Raw genomic sequence first — 20,546 nt, 5'->3', positions numbered from 1 at the left:
ATGGCCAGTTAAACTGCAAAATAACGCATTAGACACTACACATGAATTTAGGTAACAATATGATGTACAGCAAGAAAAATGGAGATTCGTTTTGAAATTTGGTAAAGATTACATTTAACAGATTTAAATCAAAATATTAGTGTATTAAAATGATTTGAATTAAGTGATTTTTAGATGAACCAACTGCAATCTGAATGTGAACAATTAAATATCCAATATCGGGGATATACATTCAATATTGACCAATACATTATTGACTAATACGATAAATTTAAATCAGACAATACATTAAACATTTAGTGAATCCCTAATTAAGAAGTTAATTCTAACCATTCTAAACAACAACTCTGCATATGCAAAATATGTCTACAGTATCAAGTCCCTTGACCCTTTGTTCTGCTTGTAACAACACCTTGGGAGGAGCAATGAGCGTTGATGTCCCTCCAGCTATCTACAAGCCACGTCACAGAGGCAGCACACTGGGCTTTTACAAGCTCACGGCTGAGGATGTTCCCATTACCCATGATCCAACGCTCTAGACCCTGCAGCTGGGGCTTGAGTCTGATCAGATGCGACACATGCTCTGAAAACAGGGACAAAGAAGAGCACTCTCGGACGGGTTGCACTGACCTGCAGGGCAACTTGCATGCGTTTCAGGAGGCTGTCATCACAGGTGGTTGCATTCACTATGAATTTTTTTTCCCTGTCTTTTGTCCTCCAAGATCTCCAATGATCTTGGCCGATGAAACTCAAGCCGTAATGAATTTGTCCAGTACAATATAGTTACATTCTTGCAATTCTAAAGGTAAATGCAGCTGCATGCTTAAAGAGATAGTTCTCTTCAAATATATTGGACCGCATTGATAAAGAACTGAACTAACCTTTATATGACATGAAATCAGCGCACAACACTGCCACCCAGATGCTCAAAACGGAGCAACAAAAAAAAAACACGATTTAAACAAAAAATTATCAGTAAATGTACAGGCATTCTCACCACACATGCCAAAACCACAGCAAGCAGCTAGATTGCATTTTGTACTGGTTTGTCAAATGGGTCTGATAGGAGGTAAGAGTGATTATGCATGTTCAAGAAAAGGTGTTTATTGATCACGATAAGCTGGTTGCCCAGAACAGTCGTGTCAGGCAGCCTACCACAAGATACACAGCCCACAAGCTGACTGCAAGAATTTGGCTGACGAGGACGTTGCGCCCCACAGACCGCAACGCCTGTCGTATATTATACACCATCTGTCTCTCCCTCGTCTTTCCTCGGAGCCTAAGAATGAGTGAGAGGTCTATAACCAGGTGTATGGTGTGAAATTAACTGTGTTCCTGAATTGGGAAAAGATTACAAATGCAAAGCACCCATGACAACTCAGAGAGGCTTGAAACCTCTCCAGATCGGGAATTCATTGTGCTCGGCAGAGGTGCTAAATGTGATGGTTATTGGAGTACACGGGATAAAAGATGTGCCAAGAGAGACCGTGTGAGAGAGAGTGGGTGGGGTGCGTGTGTGTGTGTGAGAGAAAGGGAGAGACGAGAAGGGAACAGGGCTCTAGGCTACTGTGCAAACACTGCTAACCCAGTCACTTTGTTACAGGCAAGGACGAGCCCATTCACAGAGAGATGCTGGGAGCGTTGTGTGAGCAAAGCTCCCCATTCCTCTTCTTCTCTCTCACCTCCCTCTCCCTTCCTTTGTGGCTTTTTAAGATATTGGAAGCATCATGGAGGACACAGGGAGCAGCAAGTTGGCTCTCTAGTCGATTTCTGCCTACAAGCGCAAGCGGAGTTGAAACGAAATGCTGAAAAAAGGAAAGCTATAAGAAAGGAAGGAATAAAGGAAAGGGCCAGACTGTTGGGCTACAGTTACTATACACACCCACATAAAGTTCTAAAGCCACTGAGCTCTGTGGGCAAAACTGTTACTACAGATGTCACAATCTAGCAGGAAATTCCTCCCTGACAAACATAGAACACAAAGAGATGCTACATGTTCCTTATAGCCAGGGGCATCCACAAAAGAGACTTTTAGTAGTACTGAATTTAAATAAGGTCTTCGTTCACCGGTGTGATTTCAAACCTTTGCTTGCTCCTGTCGACGGACGACCCAGCACGCTGACACTAAAATAACCCAGAAAAATATTTTGACACGCCACTTTAATTAGCCGAGGTAAAGGGAATGGACACATAATGGCCTAGATTCTTAATGAGATGTCATAGGTGTGAGCTTCTATTTCCCATCATTCCCTAGTGCACGAATACCAACTGGGAGCAGACATGCTAAAGAACGGTTCTGTGGCTATAACGCACAGCTTGCAGTGAGGGGGTATTTAGGGTGAATATCTCAGGCTAGCATTTTCCCAGAAGGTCTTTCACTGGGCCTCTGAGAATGTTGGGACAGCAGGATTAACACTGAACTCAAATACCAACACTGCTATTGTCAATGATAATAAGTGACTCTCTGCTGTCTATTAGATTCTCACTCTCAAACACACACCTTAAGGGGAAATGAGCAATGTCACCTTGTAGCAGAGAATGTCTTATGGCAACTTTGACACATTGCATCTAAAAATCTAAATCCACAACACACATCACGGGCAGCAGCTCTCCTGGGTTTAGCACCCCTATTGCGATAAACCAATTTGTCAGGTTTTTAACAAATTTGAGAGGCTAATTACTTATTAGGCTGGAATCGTACTGTTTTATTCTCTCTGATCATCTCTAAATGGGCTGGAGTATAAACCAGTAAATTAAATTAACAGGTATCTGATATGTAGATATGTCCCTGGTCTACAACGCATCTCAGTTTGTGGCATCTGCTTGTCATCGAATCTGCTGGAAATCAGAGCTGCTATAGTCCATAAGTGCAGAATTCAAAAACTGGACCTCATCTTTGAAAAACTAGGAAAGTATGCACCTGCAAATTCAGACTAAAGATTACAGGACAAATTGGCATACAGGAAGGGGTATGTAGCCTAATCTTGTTGGATACAAGTGCAATTTATAGTACACACATGACTAGATCTACTCATACAATCAACAGACATTAAAATGAAAATTAGCAAATGCAAATTCAGAGATAAGATAGCTGCTTAGTTTTTAATCAATGTCATTCTCAATCACTGGTGGATTTAGCAAAAACAAGGAGTCTGCACGTTCTAACAGTTAGCAATTATTTTCAGCACTTCATAATAAAGCCTTGAGTCATATTTAATGCATGGCCATAACAAGGATGTGTAAACTATTTTTACAATAAAATGTTGAATAATTAGAAGAGACGTATTTGTTAGGGGGGTTCAAACAGGATGTGAACTTATGTTCAAAAATAGTTGGACAGAGAACAATGTAAAGGAACAAAACACACAAAATTTGATTTTAAAGTTGCAACTTATCTGGGAGTTTTACTAAGCTACAATCAGCGTTTAATTGTCCCCACCTTCCTCAATTTGTTTAGCAGTAGGGTACTAGCGTCACTTAGCTTACGGCGAGCGATTTGTTCCACAATTCTCACAACATAATAAATGTTAACTATTATCTTAGAAAGATTCATCAGCCCTTATATGCCTTGTGCTCCCACTGAGTGAACCACTAGTCTTCTAAAGTTACTGATCATTTGCTGAGCTGTAAATGTACAAAAATGGATAAAACTGAATTTGACACTGAGCCAGGGTGAGACTCTAAATCTCTAAATGTAAGATTTAGTGTCTCACCCTGGCTCAGTGTCAAATTCAGTTTTATCTATTTTTGCTCCAAGTAGAATAAAAAAAAAAAGTGGATTTGCAGACCTGTGTTGGTCAGTATTTCATAGGACACAGTTTTATACGTCACTGTGTGTGTCGGTACTTTTATGAGCAAACACAAGGTGTCCCTGCAGTGAAGTGGTACACAGAGGGCAGGGGTGTGAGAAACTGAGAGGTAGAGAAAAACTGACCAACAGCTGGTAACCCTTTACCACCTAAATGATTCCAGGACTGTCTTGCACCTAGATTTACAGGCATATTTAAATAACTAAGAAACTTTTAATTCCATAACAAGTAGGGTTGGATATCGTTTGTATTTTTTAATGATACTGGTGCAAAACGATAATCTTTTAAAACGGTACCAGTGCCTATATGGTACCTAAACCAGATACTTTATTATAATACAATTTTTATTAAAAAGCCACAAACGACGGTGGGTGACATTAAAGAGCGCCTTTTTAATTCATTAAAAGTTTAAAGTATACTTAAATATTTAAATATAAACAAATGCAAAAGTGCTGCATGACAGATGTATCGGTTATATTTCATTTTTTTCTTTATTCAAAATATTCACATGCATGTTAACCATGCCATGAACTATCTGATATTCTGATTTTCAAAAGTGAATGAATTGTGTAAGTGAATGTGTTTTGTCATTTAAAACACTTTATAATGATCATGTTAGCTGATCTATAATGCACGATGGGTGCCGCCATGTTAGTTTGCGCCGCAATTCAGAGAATCGGATCTGTCGGATTTACATCCCAAATGAATCCACGTCTTACGAAATACATGAACTTAAGTGACGGGTTAACTGGGAGAAGAATAGAGTGAACTATATAATGTGCATCTGATATGAATAAGACACGTAGTCAAATTTAAACTGAAAGGATTGTTATTGCCACTTCCATAGACATCAGTGTGTATTTTTTGCTAGTACTTCTGTGCATTTAAATGTCTGGAACCTAAAATAAACATTATGTGGTTGAAAACACTGAATAGTTGTGATATGTGACAAGCGCTGAGCGCGTCTGTCTCTGGCTTTAAGTGGAACCGAAATGAGGCACCGAAATCTGCCTTCTGATTCGGTCCGGTTACATATCGGTTATATAGGTACCCAACCCTAATAACAAGCGGCTTTTGATGCAACGGTCATAGATATTTTAATACATAACTAATTATAAAAATCAACATACACAAGAGTTAGAGCTATTCAAATTCTGACTAACAACCAATAAAATGACATTCATTTAAAAAAATACTAAAACAAATTGCGCATCCCTATGAATAATATCCATCAATTCACACATGATATATTAATAAAATAATTGCAATGTGTAATTCACAGGATTACAGCACAAGTCAGTGCAAGAGGAAAATAGGCTGGTGGGTATCTGAATGACAGCAGAAAGGCTGTGCTTGATGCTATGGGTAAGTGAAAAGACGAGTGAGGCTGGAGCGGAAGAACTGTGGGAAGTGATCCGCATATAAAAGTGTGGCTCGATCCTTATCTTTTTCCTTCCATTACGTTCCTGCCTTAATCCTCTCACTCGCTAGTACCTTCATTACCAGCCCACCTTCGACTCAAATCTCTCTCTCTGTGTCTCTCCCTTCCTCTGTCTCTCGCTGGGAGTTGAAAAGTTCACAGGGCCTTTGAGCCGAATCTCTCAATCACCCCATTCTAACCCTTGCCTCTCTGAGGCTGTGTGTGTGCATGCCCGCCGTTCATGCACTCTCTCAGAGTCTGACGATCATTCAAATGCTGTGTGTGGAACTGATTCCTTGAGCAAGGCTGAAAATTTCAATTTGGTCTCTGCGAGCAGGAACCGTTCGGCTGTGGCAACTCTTCAGGGCCCAAGCCAGGATTACAGATTCACGTGGTAATGTGCTAGCTGCCTCTCAAGGTAGGTAAAAATCAATATCGCAGATGTTTATAAAACAGAGAGCCTCTCTCTGAGAGTTCTGAAACGCTACTGCTCCCCTCATCTCTGCTCAAACCAATCGAATCATTTCCAAAATGACAAAACGAAGGGGAAACAGACTGTGACCCAGTCTGTTTTATGATGCATTTAATAAGACAATTTCATGCCTCTAAATGAGCCGAAGATATCCTTCATTAAGACTGCATGGGCTGAGATGGACTATTTGTCATTTAATCCAGTTTAGCTTGGCATGATAAAGGGCATTAGAGTCAATCTGCCACACACAGATCCAGCAGAAAAAGCATGTTTAAGAACAACTTTATCTGGATGGATGGGCAGATCAGCCAAAAATGAAAATTCTGCCATAATTTACTTAACTTCATTACACATGGTTGTGACTATTGCAAGTAGCAGTTGCTAACTGGCAGCAGGAGGCGTGTTACTTTAAAAAGGCTTTGAAATTCTTACATTTACGCAAACTGCTTGAAACTTGTCGTCAAGACACGACAAAAAGTATTCTTGATATCTTAAAGTGTTGTCATGGTAACAAATACAATTGTAACACTCTAAGAGTATTTTTTAAAGCTTTTAGCATGGTTTATCGCTTTGTTTAGATTATCCCTTTAAACAAATTTAAAAGATGAGATCCAAATATGTACAGCAATTTAGATCTATGCAATAAAAACAATCTGTCCTGGAAAAAAAATATTTTGGATTTGTATGAAATACCAAGAGTGTTGTGTAACATTGAATGAAATACACGAGTAGATCAAATACAGGCCTCCAGAGAACCTGAGCATGGTTTGTGTGTGTGTGTTTATGGCAAAGAAGGGATATACGCGGTGAAGATGATTTTGATCTCAGGGGGTTCATAGGGTCATTGCGAAAATTTGGAGAGCATGTAGCCATTTACTCATCTCCCACCCACACACAGTACAGAATGACTCACACACACAGCCGGTCGAGTATGTTTGTTTTCTTTCTGACTAGTGTGTGTGTGTGTGTGTGTGTGAATTCTCATGTGCATGTGTGTGGAAGGTTTAAGGCCTCCCGCTCAAATGGAACAAGAGCGATATGAGCATGAAGAAGAAAAATCCCCAACAAGAGGCAAAATGTGGGGAACTGGAGAAACTAGAGAAAGCGAGTGCCTGAGAGCAGTCAGAGTCTAGGACTCTATGTCCCACTCTGAAATTAAGTGAGAGGCACATGGCTGGGTGGGACGGCTGCTTCTGGCCGGGTTTCAGTGGGTCGGAGCCTTTCCACCATGTTGCCTGATAGGGAACAGGCCCTTGCAGCTGTCCAGCCATTCTGTTCACTGCAGGCAAAACGGCCTGGAGCCAGAGACCCTGGCTTAAGCACTCCCACCCCCTGTGGCAACCGACGGAAGAGCGGAGAATAGAAAGGTGGAATAGGGCGGAAATATGTGGGAAGCAGGTTGGAGAGCGCCATTTGTTCTCTGTTGGGAGCCTGAGATAAAAATATCAAATCTAGCAGAAGACTGAAGCCAGGGGTCAAGGTGGGATTAAAATCCACCCCATATGCACAAAGGCATCACACCCAGAACAGGAAGCAGGATAGAGCATTTTGCCAGATTCAACACGGTTGCCTTACATCAATCCACAAGCCTCGGGCAGGTCTGCGGAGATGATCTCGGAGGTCAAAACAATTGTAACATATCACTTTCACTACCACATGTAAGTTCAGGAAGTATAAACGTGTTTGCAACTTACCGCAGGAACCAGTAACTTCTTGACCTCTTCAACGGCTCTTCTCATCTTGATCTCGGCACGTGTCTGTGTGTCCTCCACTGTGATCAGCACATGCAGTTCTTCATTTAGGTGCTCCCAGTTTGGCTTCCCTCTGTTCTGCTCCTCCTGAGAAACCGAGAGAGAGCAGTTAGTTGCAGCAACAGGATTTTTTTACAGGACATCAAACTTTGAGTCAGCGTGAGAGTGTGACACTTTCTTAACATAGATGACAGCCAGCACTCTGATGCAGCGAGTTAAAGACAGCTGTTCTTCAAACAGCAGATATTACCCCAGAGCACATTAACATGCACTGGGAATCATTCACAATTAGTCAGTTAGCTGCCGCATGCAATCTCACCAGAAAAAATACCAAAAATAAAAAAAAATGCCGGTAACTAGTAGTCTTTCTACAAATTTTTTGTATGGTAATATGCTGTTCAGAACACACTAAACAAGTTTCGTGAGCAGCAATAAAAGCAAATCAAAATAAACAAAAGCACCCCAAAAGAACAAAATAATTAAATATTCATCTGCATATTCTCCAAATGCAGTCTCATAAATTGACAAGATATACATAAAAGGCTACGGTTTATTTGATCAGTGCAAGTCCAATGCAGACCGACGCATTGATCGAAATGTATTTAAATTTTAAGCAGAACAGGCATAGCAATGAGGCTCTTTGAGCACAATTCTCCCAGTGATCATTTAAAATGGCCTGCAGTTGGTGTGCATGACGTTTGATTGGCCTGGGTTAACAGCTGCCTCAAAAGAAAGCCATTATGCTACAGTAGAGCTGTCTGAACAGTCAGAGGTGTTAAACTGGGGGAAAAAACAAAGCTTTACGTTCTTGAGGGTGGGTCTTTTTCAAAGCTAACAATTACTCACCACCTCTCAAGAGCCTGACTGTTCAGTTCATACTCACTTGCACTATTTTTGAACCTGTTCAAAAAGATGAGCCTTCTTTTGAATTTTAAGAAATATCAGACACCAAGCTCTGGTATACATTTCAATCTTCATCACAAGCAAATCTACAGTAACATTATGGCATCATAAAATAAAAATATCCACTACAAAGAAGTTTCAAAAAGTTTTGGACAGAGCAATGCTAAAATCTTATATTTTATTTTAAAGGCATATCCACTTCCCATTGCACACCTCTTATGCATGAAACAATCAGTAATACAAAGTCAGGATTCCAAGGAAAGTCGTTTAAAGACCACTTGACCGGCCCTAAACGCCTCTTGTTCACATCGATTACAAGTACACTGTCGGCATCTATCCCTCCCCCAATGTTTCCAATGACGCTTTCAGATCATTGCTCAGCCAGACACCTCTATTAGCATGCCCGCTTCACAAACGAGCACAGAGTGGTGGATCTCAGTGGGGAGGATGAGAAGGGTCCACCTGACACGCTTACTAATACACCGACTGAGACCCAGTCGAGTGCCTATGACACCACTTTGCACCGCACAGCCATGGATACTGTTGCTATGGCAATTATCAATGTACAATACACTGTGAATGCATGCATTAGGGATGTGCAACTATTACTAAGGTTAATTAATGCTGTACAAGTATTGTTCATTGTTAGATTATGTTAATTTCAACATTTAGGCCTAATATATATTTGATATATTAAAAAAAAAAAATTTAAATATAAAAATATATCGCTTAACATTTTTAATGCACTATGAACTAACATGCATATAATAATTAACTTAATATTTATACATTTACTTTAAAAATACATTACATTTTCATGGTTCAGTACTGTTTTTTGGCAACAAAGTTCAGTACTATTTTACTTGGAATGTTATGCGTGTTTTCATTCAGTACACATTTTGTACAACTATTGTTTTATTAACTAGGTTGGACTGCATCCAGTTATCAGTAAAATCTTCTAATCTGTACATAGTACTCTTAAAAGCAAAAGTTCCTGCATTATTCTCAAGGTGAACACAAAATGCTTTGGGATCCATGTATGGAGAAAGACCTTCATCTCGGACCAGAGCAAAGGCATGGAGTGTAAACACACTCACCCACCCCTGCCCAACAGGGAGCAAGGTCATTCCATGTCCTCTAAAGGTGGGTGAGGGGCGGGTAGCGCCAGGCAGGGAGAACAACCTAAAAGCCTCTGAAGAGGGCAACGATTCGGTTTACAGATATACGAAACCAGCGGAGGGGCGACACGCATGTGATAGGAGACACACGTGATAGCAGACCTATAAAAGTACAAGAATGAATCCAGAAGCAGCTCGTCAGGAGATGTGAGTGGGTTTGTGAACCTTTAGCATGTGCATATGGTCCGAACTGTCACTTTGACTCTATGTGCACCAGAAGCAACAGAGCAAAATAAACCATGCAAATTTTTCACCCTGCAAAGGCACTGGTTCAATTCCACTGGCAGTCAGCCTGGCTGGAAATAATCCCAGGAACCTATAAATAATGTTCATATCAACCAGAGCAGACTGAACTGAAGCTACAGTCTTGAACAGCTGTCCCGGGTGGAGTAGTTTACAGGCACCTGTTCAACAGGAGTGGAAAACTCTCAAACTATCAACATGGGCAGGATAATGGTTCAAGGAGGCTCTTTTGAATGAACATGAGGAAGATTCTTACATTGCTCACATTTATATTCTTGGCACTTGCCTTTAGCAAAACAACTAAAATGGCACAATATATTCCTAAAAAGTGGCTCTTCAGACAAATGCACACACTAAAAGAAAAATGGCAATAGCTAAGTATTTTATTTTATCAAATAAAAGGTTTCATGAATCAAATGTTAGTTATTGATAATGTTTTGCAAATGTTTTTGTTCAACTTTATTGCATGAATGTCAATGCTTTAAATGTCACAACTTGAAAATCCCCCAAACTATTTTCTAAATGCATCTTATTGTAAACAGTTCAACCATGTGTGCGTGTGTGTGTACGTATGCGTGTACGTATGAGTGTATGTATGCATGTATATAAAACTTTTAAAAAAACTAAAAAGCTTTAGAGACTACTGTGCGTTTCAGGAGAGGTTCTCTGATGCTCCGCTGAGGGTGGCCGCCTGTTACATTTGATCTACGCTGTGGTTTCTGAGAGTCCTCAGTTTGAACAGTGTTTGATCAGAGGACAAGGCTACACAGAGGGACAGGTTATTATCCAGAGTTTGTCTGTCCTGTCCTCACCCATTACATCTGCTTGAGCTTAGCTTCAGTACGCACACACAACAAGCATGAGGACGTAGCGTCTTCTTGAGGGTGTGTGAACTGGTGTGTACGCAGTTCTTGAGTGGGTAAATGGGGTTAAACCACCTTTGGGGAGCTGCTAAATAAAATGTCAGTCTGGTTTAAGGTTAACGAAGCGTTTTCTCCTGAGACTTCAGGTGATCCATGCCTTTACTTTTCAGAGCAAACATTAAACACAACCCTAACAAACAACTCATTGCACTGTCGCATCCCCACAAATGACTTGGAACCGAACCTTGTGTTATGAGAAAGACTCCCACTGCACCTATTCTCTGAATAAGTCACCCCCCCATTTCTCTACATCTCCATTGCTCTCTCAGTCCCCAGAGGCAGCAGCACTTAAATTATTGAGAGCACAAAGACAGCTTTTCTAATGGACGCTAAATAAACAACCCCCTCAGCCCAGACTCTTCTGCCTCTCAAGTCTCTTTAGATAGGTCTAACTATACTCCAATTGTCAGTTTTGGTGTGCGTCTCACGTTCACTGCTGAAAAGTTAAAGCATGAAAACACACATAGGACAATGGCTGAAAATGTCTTGTCAAGACAACAGTATTTTTCTCTTCACCATCAAGGTATATTTTAAATTAACGGGGGTTCCAATTTTGTGCCACTTCTGCAGTGCAAAGATGGATCTTTTGATGCGGATTTAATTTGATTGGCAACAGCCTGATTGTGTCTTCTTGTTCTAACTGAATTTACCATTTAAACAAACATAAGATTTATAAAAAAAAAAAAATTAATTTAAGAAAACATTTAGTAAGATTAGGGGGGGAAAAAAATGCTCTTTTAACGGTAAAAATGCTCCTGGGAAATAATTGAAAGGGGCTAATATCGCCCTGTAATGGGAAAGTTACAATGGGAATGCCTGTTACTGATCAGAAAGTGCTCCTAAATTTTTAACTGTGCTCCAAAAAAATGTAATTGTATGGAGGCATATCTACATGAGAGTTTGGAGTTGACTAAGAAAGGGACGGGGTTTAGGAGGACCAAATGATTGGAGGAGATTCATAGGTACCCCAGCCAAGAATCAGCAATACTTCGGTGGAAAAGGATATGACAATCAGTCAGGAGACTATTCTGAGAAAGGAAGCAGGAGAGCTCGATCTCTGTATTGAGGAGTATTCTAGCAAGCATAAGATTACTCATTCAGACAACTGTGTTTTGCATTCAGCAGGGCAATTGAAGACGTAACCACCACAGAAATACTATAATAGAGGAAAAATAACTTCTTTCTAGGATTAAACCATTTCTGCATCAAGCCCTTCAGTTCACACATATGGCTTCTCCAGAGGGGAGCACAGCTGGAGACCAGGTGTGTGTGTGTGTGGTAATGCTAATGCACAGTGATGGGGATTTCCTGATAAAACAGCTCCACTGGGATGCTGACAGAGATACGAATAGAAAGACTAGATCAGGCAAATGTTGCTGATTCCTGGCAAATAGGTCTCTGTGGGTTGTTCCAGACTTTAGAATTAAATCAGCCCAGTTGCTTACAACAGAATCAACCATTTCTTCAGATTTTTCAGCATGTAGTGCTGACCAGATACATGTACAAATGTCATTTCCCCCAACCCTTGAGAAAGTCTATGCTAGAGCTGACGGGGCAGTACTGTTATGTCTCTGTGCAACATAACTCACACCTGAAGCCATTATTTCCCATCATTCAGGCTTTAGCTCTTTTGTCGGTCACACAGTGGGGCTCTTCTGAGACTAAGGGAAGATCTGGGTCCTACTTTCTAGTGCGTCTACCATGTGCTTTTGTTCTCTCTGACACCCACACCACCACAGCCAGGCCTGAAATAGAACTGGGCCTCAGCCGGAGTGCTTAGAGCTAACCGTGAGTGTGCTGGAGAGAGAAAAAAAAAAGACATTGGACAGAACAAATGAGTGAATTGGCTCATTAAGGACAAACTGGTTCCAAATGGCAAACGTCAGCAGAACGCTGTGTCTGTGAAGGAGGAAGAGGGGATTGAGAGAACTCCAAATTGTTACTAAGTGGTCACATTTGTCCATGCTGGTTCGACATGTCCTACTGGTGTGTCAATTTTGTTGTGCTGGTGTCCCACTTTTTTGGATTATGAGGTGCCATTTTTTTTTTCTTTTACATCCAAACTGAACCATGCAGCATAGACAATGGCCCAATGGACAGTGCAGTTCAGAACAACATGCAACACAGGCCAATTTAAACCGTGCTGGTTGCTGCTGTGGGAAGCAGCTTGAAGCACGGCTCAATCCGTTTAACTAAGGGCACAGTACTACACTTATATTGGCCCTGTTTCTATGTGTATCTCACCTTCTTTCTGTCTCTCATGGAGCTCCTCCCTCTCACCATGATCTTGCAGCCAGTCTCTGCCTCCAGTTGCTTTGCCGTGAGTCCACGAGGGCCAAGAATTCTCCCAACAAAATTATACTGGAAAAACAAGCGTAAGCGAGAGAGAGAGAGAGAGAGAGAGAGATCAGAATGCATTCAAGAAACTGAAGACATTTTATGGAAAAAAGGATGTTGCATATCACACATAATGCTGCTAAAGTCACTGAGAAGGGGTTCACATTTAAGAAATGGTTCATCTATAAATAAATTTGTCATTTAAATCACCTTTCTGTAGTTTCAAACCCTGTTTAACTTTAATTGGAACATAAAATAAGTCATTATTCACTTTAATTGCAACTTTACAATGAAAGTAAATGGTGACGGAGACTGTCATTCTGCAAAATCCTGGCTCATCTAGATGCAAGGACTAAAAGCAAGCAATTTAATATGCATCAATATCGATTCTGGAATAAAAAAAAAATAATTTAATTGTAAAAAAAACTAAAAGAATATAGGTATAGATAGGTGAATAAAAATCTTTTCCCCAGCCCTAACAGAAAGCTGTACGTACTGGAATGACGTTGGGTAAAAAAAAAAAAAGACAGAAGATAATAAATCCTCAGAATCCACCATCTTACACTGAACGGTGTGTGTAATTGTGAATTTTAAGAAATAAACCAAAAAAGGATTCTCACAATAATAATTCAATTAGACTAATGTAGCCTTCTGACCAGTCAGCACTGAGACACTCTAATTTGTGGGGACTTTCAAATTAAATAAAACAACAACACCACAACTGACGTGAATACTTCAACTGACCAAGCGGCTAATCACTCTTCCTCCTCTGGCAGCCGCTTATGAGCTACAGCCTCAGCGAATCAGGAAGCCAGATAGAAAAATGAGCTTGAGAACATCAAGCTCAAGATTCAAGAGTTTTATTTGTCACATACACAGTTATATACACAATATACAACTGGCAGTGAAATGTAAACAGGTCCGCTCCATGGACAGTGCAAATAACAGTTACAAGAACACAAGGGAAATTAAAATAGAAATAGAATAAAATTAGAATAAAAAGTATTAACATAAGTAGAGTTATAAATAAATCAAGTAAGATAAAAATAGGAAATAAGATAAAAATAAAAAAAATAAAATAAAAATATAAAATATAAAGTAAGTGGATATGATAAGTGAGATAAACTGTAGACTTAAAAATAAGTGGTTAACATAAAATATATATATATATTTATATATAGAGAAGTATGATGTGCATGCAATAGGTATAATTGCAAATCGGAGTATAATGTGCAAACAGAATGTTTGCCAAACAGAATGCTAAGTAGCGCTGCAAAGCCTCCTTCTTGCATTTCCACCTTCCTGCTCTTCATATTTTATGTCCTTCATAATTCTCTCTTTTTCGGTTATCGTGCTCCGAGGCATGGGAAAAGGAAAAGCCAGGAGTATGTAATGTAAATAAGAAATGAAACAACGGGAGAGAATTAAAGTAGGGGAGGGGTCTTATCGTGGCCCTTGTGTCGAACGCTGTGCTTCAGGGCTTTGTCTGAGAGCACGCTTTATTTACCTCCGTAATCCTACCAGCTTTACAGCGCCTCTCCGACAAGACAGCTCCAAATAAAAATAATAAAATAATATCCACTCTTTCATTCTTTATCTCTATCGGTTTAATTCTCTGACTCAGGGTAAAGACAGAGAGTCAGTCGTCTTGTAAGTTCTTAATCCAGTCCTGTATAAATACAGGCCACATACACAGCTGCTTAATTCGGTTGTCGCTCCTCTTCGGAGTGTGTAATCCAGTTCTTAAAGCACACAGTTTGATTATTTTAGTTTTTGAGAGTTCATAAAAGGTTCAGGTAGTGACAAACAAACAAACAAATAAATAAAATCTGCAGTGTGCGTTCAGAACTGAAATAACTTTTATTAGTTTAAAATTTCACCTAAAATGTACCAATGCAAAATCTGCAATTTTATAATGGGACTCAATAACATGCTTAAAAATGAGGCTGTCCTGAGAGCATGAGCCAGAACAACAATGAATAAAGTAATAACAGACGTTTTCAACATATGTACAACATGTGGTAGATCTACACTACTGTTCAAAAGTTTGGGTTCTGAAAGATTTTTTTTTTACTGTGCTCATCAAGGCTGCATTTATTCGATCAAATCTGATCAAGTAATATTTTGAAATATGATTGAATTTAAAATAAATGCTTATTCTAATATCTTTTGAAATGTAATTTATTCCTGTGATGGCAAAGCTGAAATTTCAGGAGCCATTAACGGTCTTTATGTTTGATTTGGTGCTCAAGAAATATTTCATATAAATATATAATAACTTTTGATCAATTTAATTATTCTTTATTAACCCTCTACAATGCGAGTAAATCACTCGCATATGCGACTAAATCTTTACTCTGGGCGGCTAAATAATGTCCATCATTTGCCATTGGCTAATAAATTCTCAGATTTTATTCACCAGTGTGTGTGTTAGAGGCTAAGAGGGCTCGCGGCCGGCCGCACACCCAGTCCGCGCGCAGCCCAAATTTTGTGACCGCGTGGACGGTCCGCGTGCAACAGCGCAGTCTGGCGAGTTAACAAACAAAAAAGTACTAGCCAATGGCGATTCTATTGCCAAGGAGTGTGTAGAGGGTTGTTTATTCTTCCTTACTAATCCTAAACTTTTCAATGGTAGTGCATCTGCATTATGAGAGGCTTCACGTGTTTGTTTTGTGGAGCTCTGAAATGGAATTAACCTGCTCTGGTCATGTGAACATTTTAAATGGCTTATGTAAAGAAAACCTCAACAACTGCCCCTTCAAACTGAACACTAAATTTAAATTCACAAAAGTAACCCATGGGATTAAATGGGTTTAAAAGAACAAAAACAAACAAAACAGTGGACAACTTATCACCAGTCGCAACAGTTAGCTTGGTGATCTAACAGCTAACAGGTTAAATCCACGATGCCGTACAGGATTCAATCCCACAATTAATCACATCCGTCACACCTACAGTTTTGCAGGGTGCATAAATCAACAGAAAACTCAAAAGACCAACTCACGATTAGTCAAACCCAAAGAACAGGCGGCATGACCAGCCTGAATAGATAGAAAAACAATTGTTTCTCTCTAACGGCTTATTGTTCCAACACAGATGACGCAGCGTAATCCGACAGCTCCGACTGTGTAGGTGGATCAGATCCGCTGGAGTTCTTCACATACATTCCAAAAGCGCTCTCATGAGACGCTGAGCAGGATGCACGTGTAAAACGGTGCACTAAAGCAGCAGTGCCACACAACACATCACATTACATCATCTTCATGAGACAGCCAGAAGTGACAATGCCTTAGGTGAACATGTGCGCTGGCTGTCCCTCTCGTCACCGTCACGCAACTGTAAACAAACCAGACGGTGATAAAACCGCAGCAAAATACATATGCAACAACACCGCTCACACAGAGCAATGTCAGGATGATCAGACATCATCAGAAGTTCATCACTCCCTCTCTTCAACAGGAGCGCACCTGCACGATCCATCTCTCCATGCAGATGAGAGAGGATTCTCCTCTGTGCGTGTGTGTGTTGATGTTGATTGGACATGGCAGAGAGCAGCGGCCTGATGCGGTGGGGGAAATTGCTCACTTTGAATACTGGAACCAGACAGTAATTACAGCCTGGAGGAGATGCCACCATTTTACTTCCTGTAGAGGGAGAAAGGGAGGCACGAGGGGAATGATAGAGGCGAAAGAGAGAAATGCTAGCGTTTTTAGACGACAGGATGAGAGAATGTTTTGACTGTATGGTGGCATGTCGTGTTTGTGAGAGTCTGAGAGGGGTAGAGATCAACCGCAAAACGCCTGGAAAATTCCACCCTACCACCACACAAACATCTGCCACAAAAAACAGGGTGTGTGGATGCAGTTAGTGATCTCACCAACAAGGAAAATCGAATAAAATCTAGACACACCAGACAGACTGAAAACAACAATTGGACCACTGCAGTTATTTATACAAGACAAGTTAAATGAAATAACTCACAGGAACCAATCCACATATTCAAACTAATATTTGGTTCTATATCTGGTGAAATTTACCAGAATAACTGTGCAACCTCAAAAGAATTTAAATATGCACCGTTCATGAGTCACATCACAGAATCAGCTTCTAGTGTGTGTAGACCGCTTTTGTGGTGTCATTCTAGTGAGACTGATGTTCTCATAACTTTTTGCAGTGAGAACACTATAATATCAGTGACAATAGCGGTGCCAAGTAAACATTAGCATCAGTATCCAGTCAAAAGTGCCAAAACACACTGATTAGCCAATACTATTATTATTAAGAGTTCATGACATGAGAAATCAAATTTGCCTTGATCCTTAGTACGATTAAAACATCCTGCAAGTTTCAGAGCTTAAAATGTCCTCATTAAAATACAAAGCATTTATGTAATCAATTTCCACAAACGCCTCGTTTGGATATTGGGGGACGTCACATGGTCTAATATATTTGCATATGACTGCCTCCAGAGCGTGCCATCGATGAATGCATTTACATCATCGCAACATAGTCCCCACCCACCGGCGTTCAGTCGCTTAATAACTGACACTTGCGTACAGCAGATGCAAACATCACATCAAAAGCAAATAGAAACCATTATAAATCACTGACACCGTCTACACTGGATACAGTATAGAGAAGCCTGTTCACTTACTCCAAGCACTTGAGCCTGCCGACAAAAGGACAAAGGGAAGAGTAAATAGAAACATAAAGGAGCATTTGCTTTGACGTGCCCTGTTTAAACAGCTTGTGTCTCTGTACAGACTTCAGAAGGATAGCAGTGTCAGAAACAAATGGATGGTTTATTTTTAATGGCGCAAGATGGAGGATTATATGTTTGTTCAGAGAATTTTGCAGCAGATTTTGTAAACACTAGAGAATGTAATAGAGAGAATATGTAATGTAATAGAGTTCACAAAGAAACTTTTGTTGAAAGATGAAGCTGTCAACCGTCATAACCCCTTTAATGTTAATACGTTAAAAATAGAACGTAATTACTTGTAATTAAAAACCTCCATCAAATTTAGACTAATTATTATTATTAAATAATGTTGGCTAATCAGTGACTTTGCATAATTTTAAATGTCTATTTTTGCATTATGCTAAAAGACACTGATTAGACATTAATAATAATAACTAATTAGACATTATTATTACTATTATTAATAATAACAATAACAGTGTTAAAACTTTAATATCCACCATCATATCAGACATGACTAATTCGAATTATCTGATGAACAGGGGTCCTAATAGAGAGTAAAGAGAGAATCAATGCATTTCTGATGCCATTTCGTTACGTCACCGTGAACCCTGGTAACACGTCTGCATAGCTGAAAAATCTATATGCCGTGCACGGGAGTGTGTGCGCGAGGTTGTCAGTGTTAAGCTGTAGGGATGTATAACAGAACAGCCTAAATGTGAGAGCAAGCGGAGAGTTGAGCAGTTCAGGGACGCAGCCAAGGGACCTGACAGAGACAAACGAGCAGCAACGATAATGCAACATTATACCTCCTGCCCAACCGCTCCCTTCGCTCTCCTCCTACCTCACTGTCCTCCATCACAATCACTCCACCCTGCTCCTAAGGTCACAACCCTTCACTGCTGAACATTTAACACACACTGGTAAGGGCATAACCAAGAACACACATCTGTCATTTCAGAAAATTGCTGAGGAAAAAAGGAAAATGGGATTATCAGAAAGTCTGTCACTCATCTGGGGTGGGAAAACTATGGTGTGAGGGAGGGAGAGACTAAACCATAACATTAAGATGCATGAAGGTCAAAGTTTAAAAGCTCAAGTGCTGGAGATCACAGAGGAGCTTTCAGAATAAAATGTGCATCTGCGATCAAGTTTGCCTAGTTGAACCATAGGCTGTGCCTCGTCTGAAGTCTGTTTCTAAATAAGGCTGTGTCCTTTGATAGGGTGCGTTCAGACACTCACGCAGCTTCTCCACAGCCAATCGAAATGCAGCAGTCAGCATTCATGCCAATCAGACTGCACCTGTCAGCATTTAATCATATCAACCAGTAGATGTTGACATTACAAATCAACACACAAGGCCAAAAGGTCAAAGAATGCGGCAAATAAGTGTGATAGAAATATTTTATATAATGGCCTCAGAAGAGGTCAAAGGGTTATTTAACATGAAACTACAGAGACGCAGATTGAGGATGTTCAGGTCAAAGACTAGGCTTGCTACGATAGTCGGTGTTGCCGGTGTTACCGGTGTTCAGACTCAACACCGCTTACATCACTTGCCCACCGTGGCACCGCCCCACCGTCGTTTTTTTTTTTTTTTTACTAATAAAATAATTTAGTTCAGTTAGAGAACAGACAATACAAATAAAAACTGAACTGTATCTGCTTAATAAAGCAGGATCCGACCGTGAGTCTCGGCAGCGGCAGGAGTCATTCATCAGATTTAAGAGTGAGGAGCTGACGGAGATGATCGCGGAAGATCTGGTTTCAAAGCGAAACGTAAAAGCGCCTATTTAAGGGAGTTTGTCATTTGTTTTGTTGTTGTGTTTTTCATTAAAAATAATAGGCTAATGAACCCACAATTCAAGCAACCCGCAGCCGAATTGGCGCTAATTCAAACCGAAAGTAAAATGTGCACGGCCGCACAGAGCGCGCATTGTTTACTTTCGCCTGGCTCCACAGTGCGAGCCTCCGCGCTACCCTGACTGCACGCATTTATTTTTGCCGCGCGCACCGAGTATAAACAAGGCTTTACGGACGAACTGTTATTCATTCATGGCGTGCATCTCAATCATAGACTGATCAATGCTTGATCAGTGCCCTGACTACTGAACTAGGGAACTGATTGAGACGCACCCATGGCCTCACAGAGCGCGCATTTACAGACGAGCTGTCATTCACGGTGTGCGCACTGGCGCTTTTTCAGTTCAGAGCGGTCGTGTGCATGTTACTTTCGGTTAGATAGAATTAGTGATTTAAAAGCCTCCGCCGGTGATACCGGTATTACCGGTGTTGTCACACATCAATTAACCGGTGGGGAAATTTCCTCACCGTCACATCCCTATCAAAGACCATGTAGACTTTCCCAAAAAATGTGCTTAACACAAATAGAACAGTCATATGATTACCATAGATCATTACAAACCAATCACCAGAACAAATCACAGTCCAGGAAACTTGATATGACATTGATTTTCACTCAAACTGTATTGTTTAAAATGTACACGTTTCTTTCTGTTCAAGAGACTCATTTGGTTGTTGTGACCAGTGATCTCCCGGCCGTGAATAAAACTTCATTTCAGCAAAGAGCAACTTTGGAGTCAGGTATATATGCTGTGCAGCTGAGGGATAGAAGTACTTAAAGAGCACCTATCATGGAATTTTGAAATTTACCTTTCATGTAGTGTGTAACATAGATCTAAGTGAACAAAAACATCCTGCATAGTTTGAAATATGACAGTGCACCGTATATATAGTTATTTTCTTTCAAAAGTAAGAGTCGACTCTGAGTCATTTTTAAGAATCGTT

The 20,546-nt window shown here is 40.3% G+C and overlaps 2 protein-coding genes across 5 annotated transcripts in view; both read right to left on the bottom strand.

Annotated features, from left to right (window-relative positions):
• The window catches only part of LOC307136650 (procathepsin L-like), a 1,021,532-nt gene that overhangs the window by 663,831 nt on the left and 337,155 nt on the right, over positions 1 to 20,546 (bottom strand). The window lies entirely within an intron of this gene.
• The window catches only part of qkia (QKI, KH domain containing, RNA binding a), a 78,312-nt gene that overhangs the window by 18,914 nt on the left and 38,852 nt on the right, over positions 1 to 20,546 (bottom strand). For all 4 annotated transcript variants that reach the window (XM_079833859.1, XM_079833861.1, XM_079833860.1 and 1 more), the window contains exons 3-4: positions 12,944 to 13,060; positions 7,396 to 7,539 (exon numbers count right to left, since the gene is read on the bottom strand). In XM_079833859.1, coding sequence (XP_079689985.1) covers positions 7,396 to 7,539; positions 12,944 to 13,060 — 261 coding nt within the window. The remainder of the gene's footprint in view (positions 1 to 7,395; positions 7,540 to 12,943; positions 13,061 to 20,546) is intronic.

The sequence above is a fragment of the Gobio gobio genome (genome assembly GCF_949357685.1).
Source record: "Gobio gobio genome assembly, chromosome: 13".
Lineage (NCBI taxonomy): Eukaryota > Metazoa > Chordata > Actinopteri > Cypriniformes > Gobionidae > Gobio > Gobio gobio.
This window is presented reverse-complemented; position numbering and strand designations above follow the sequence as displayed.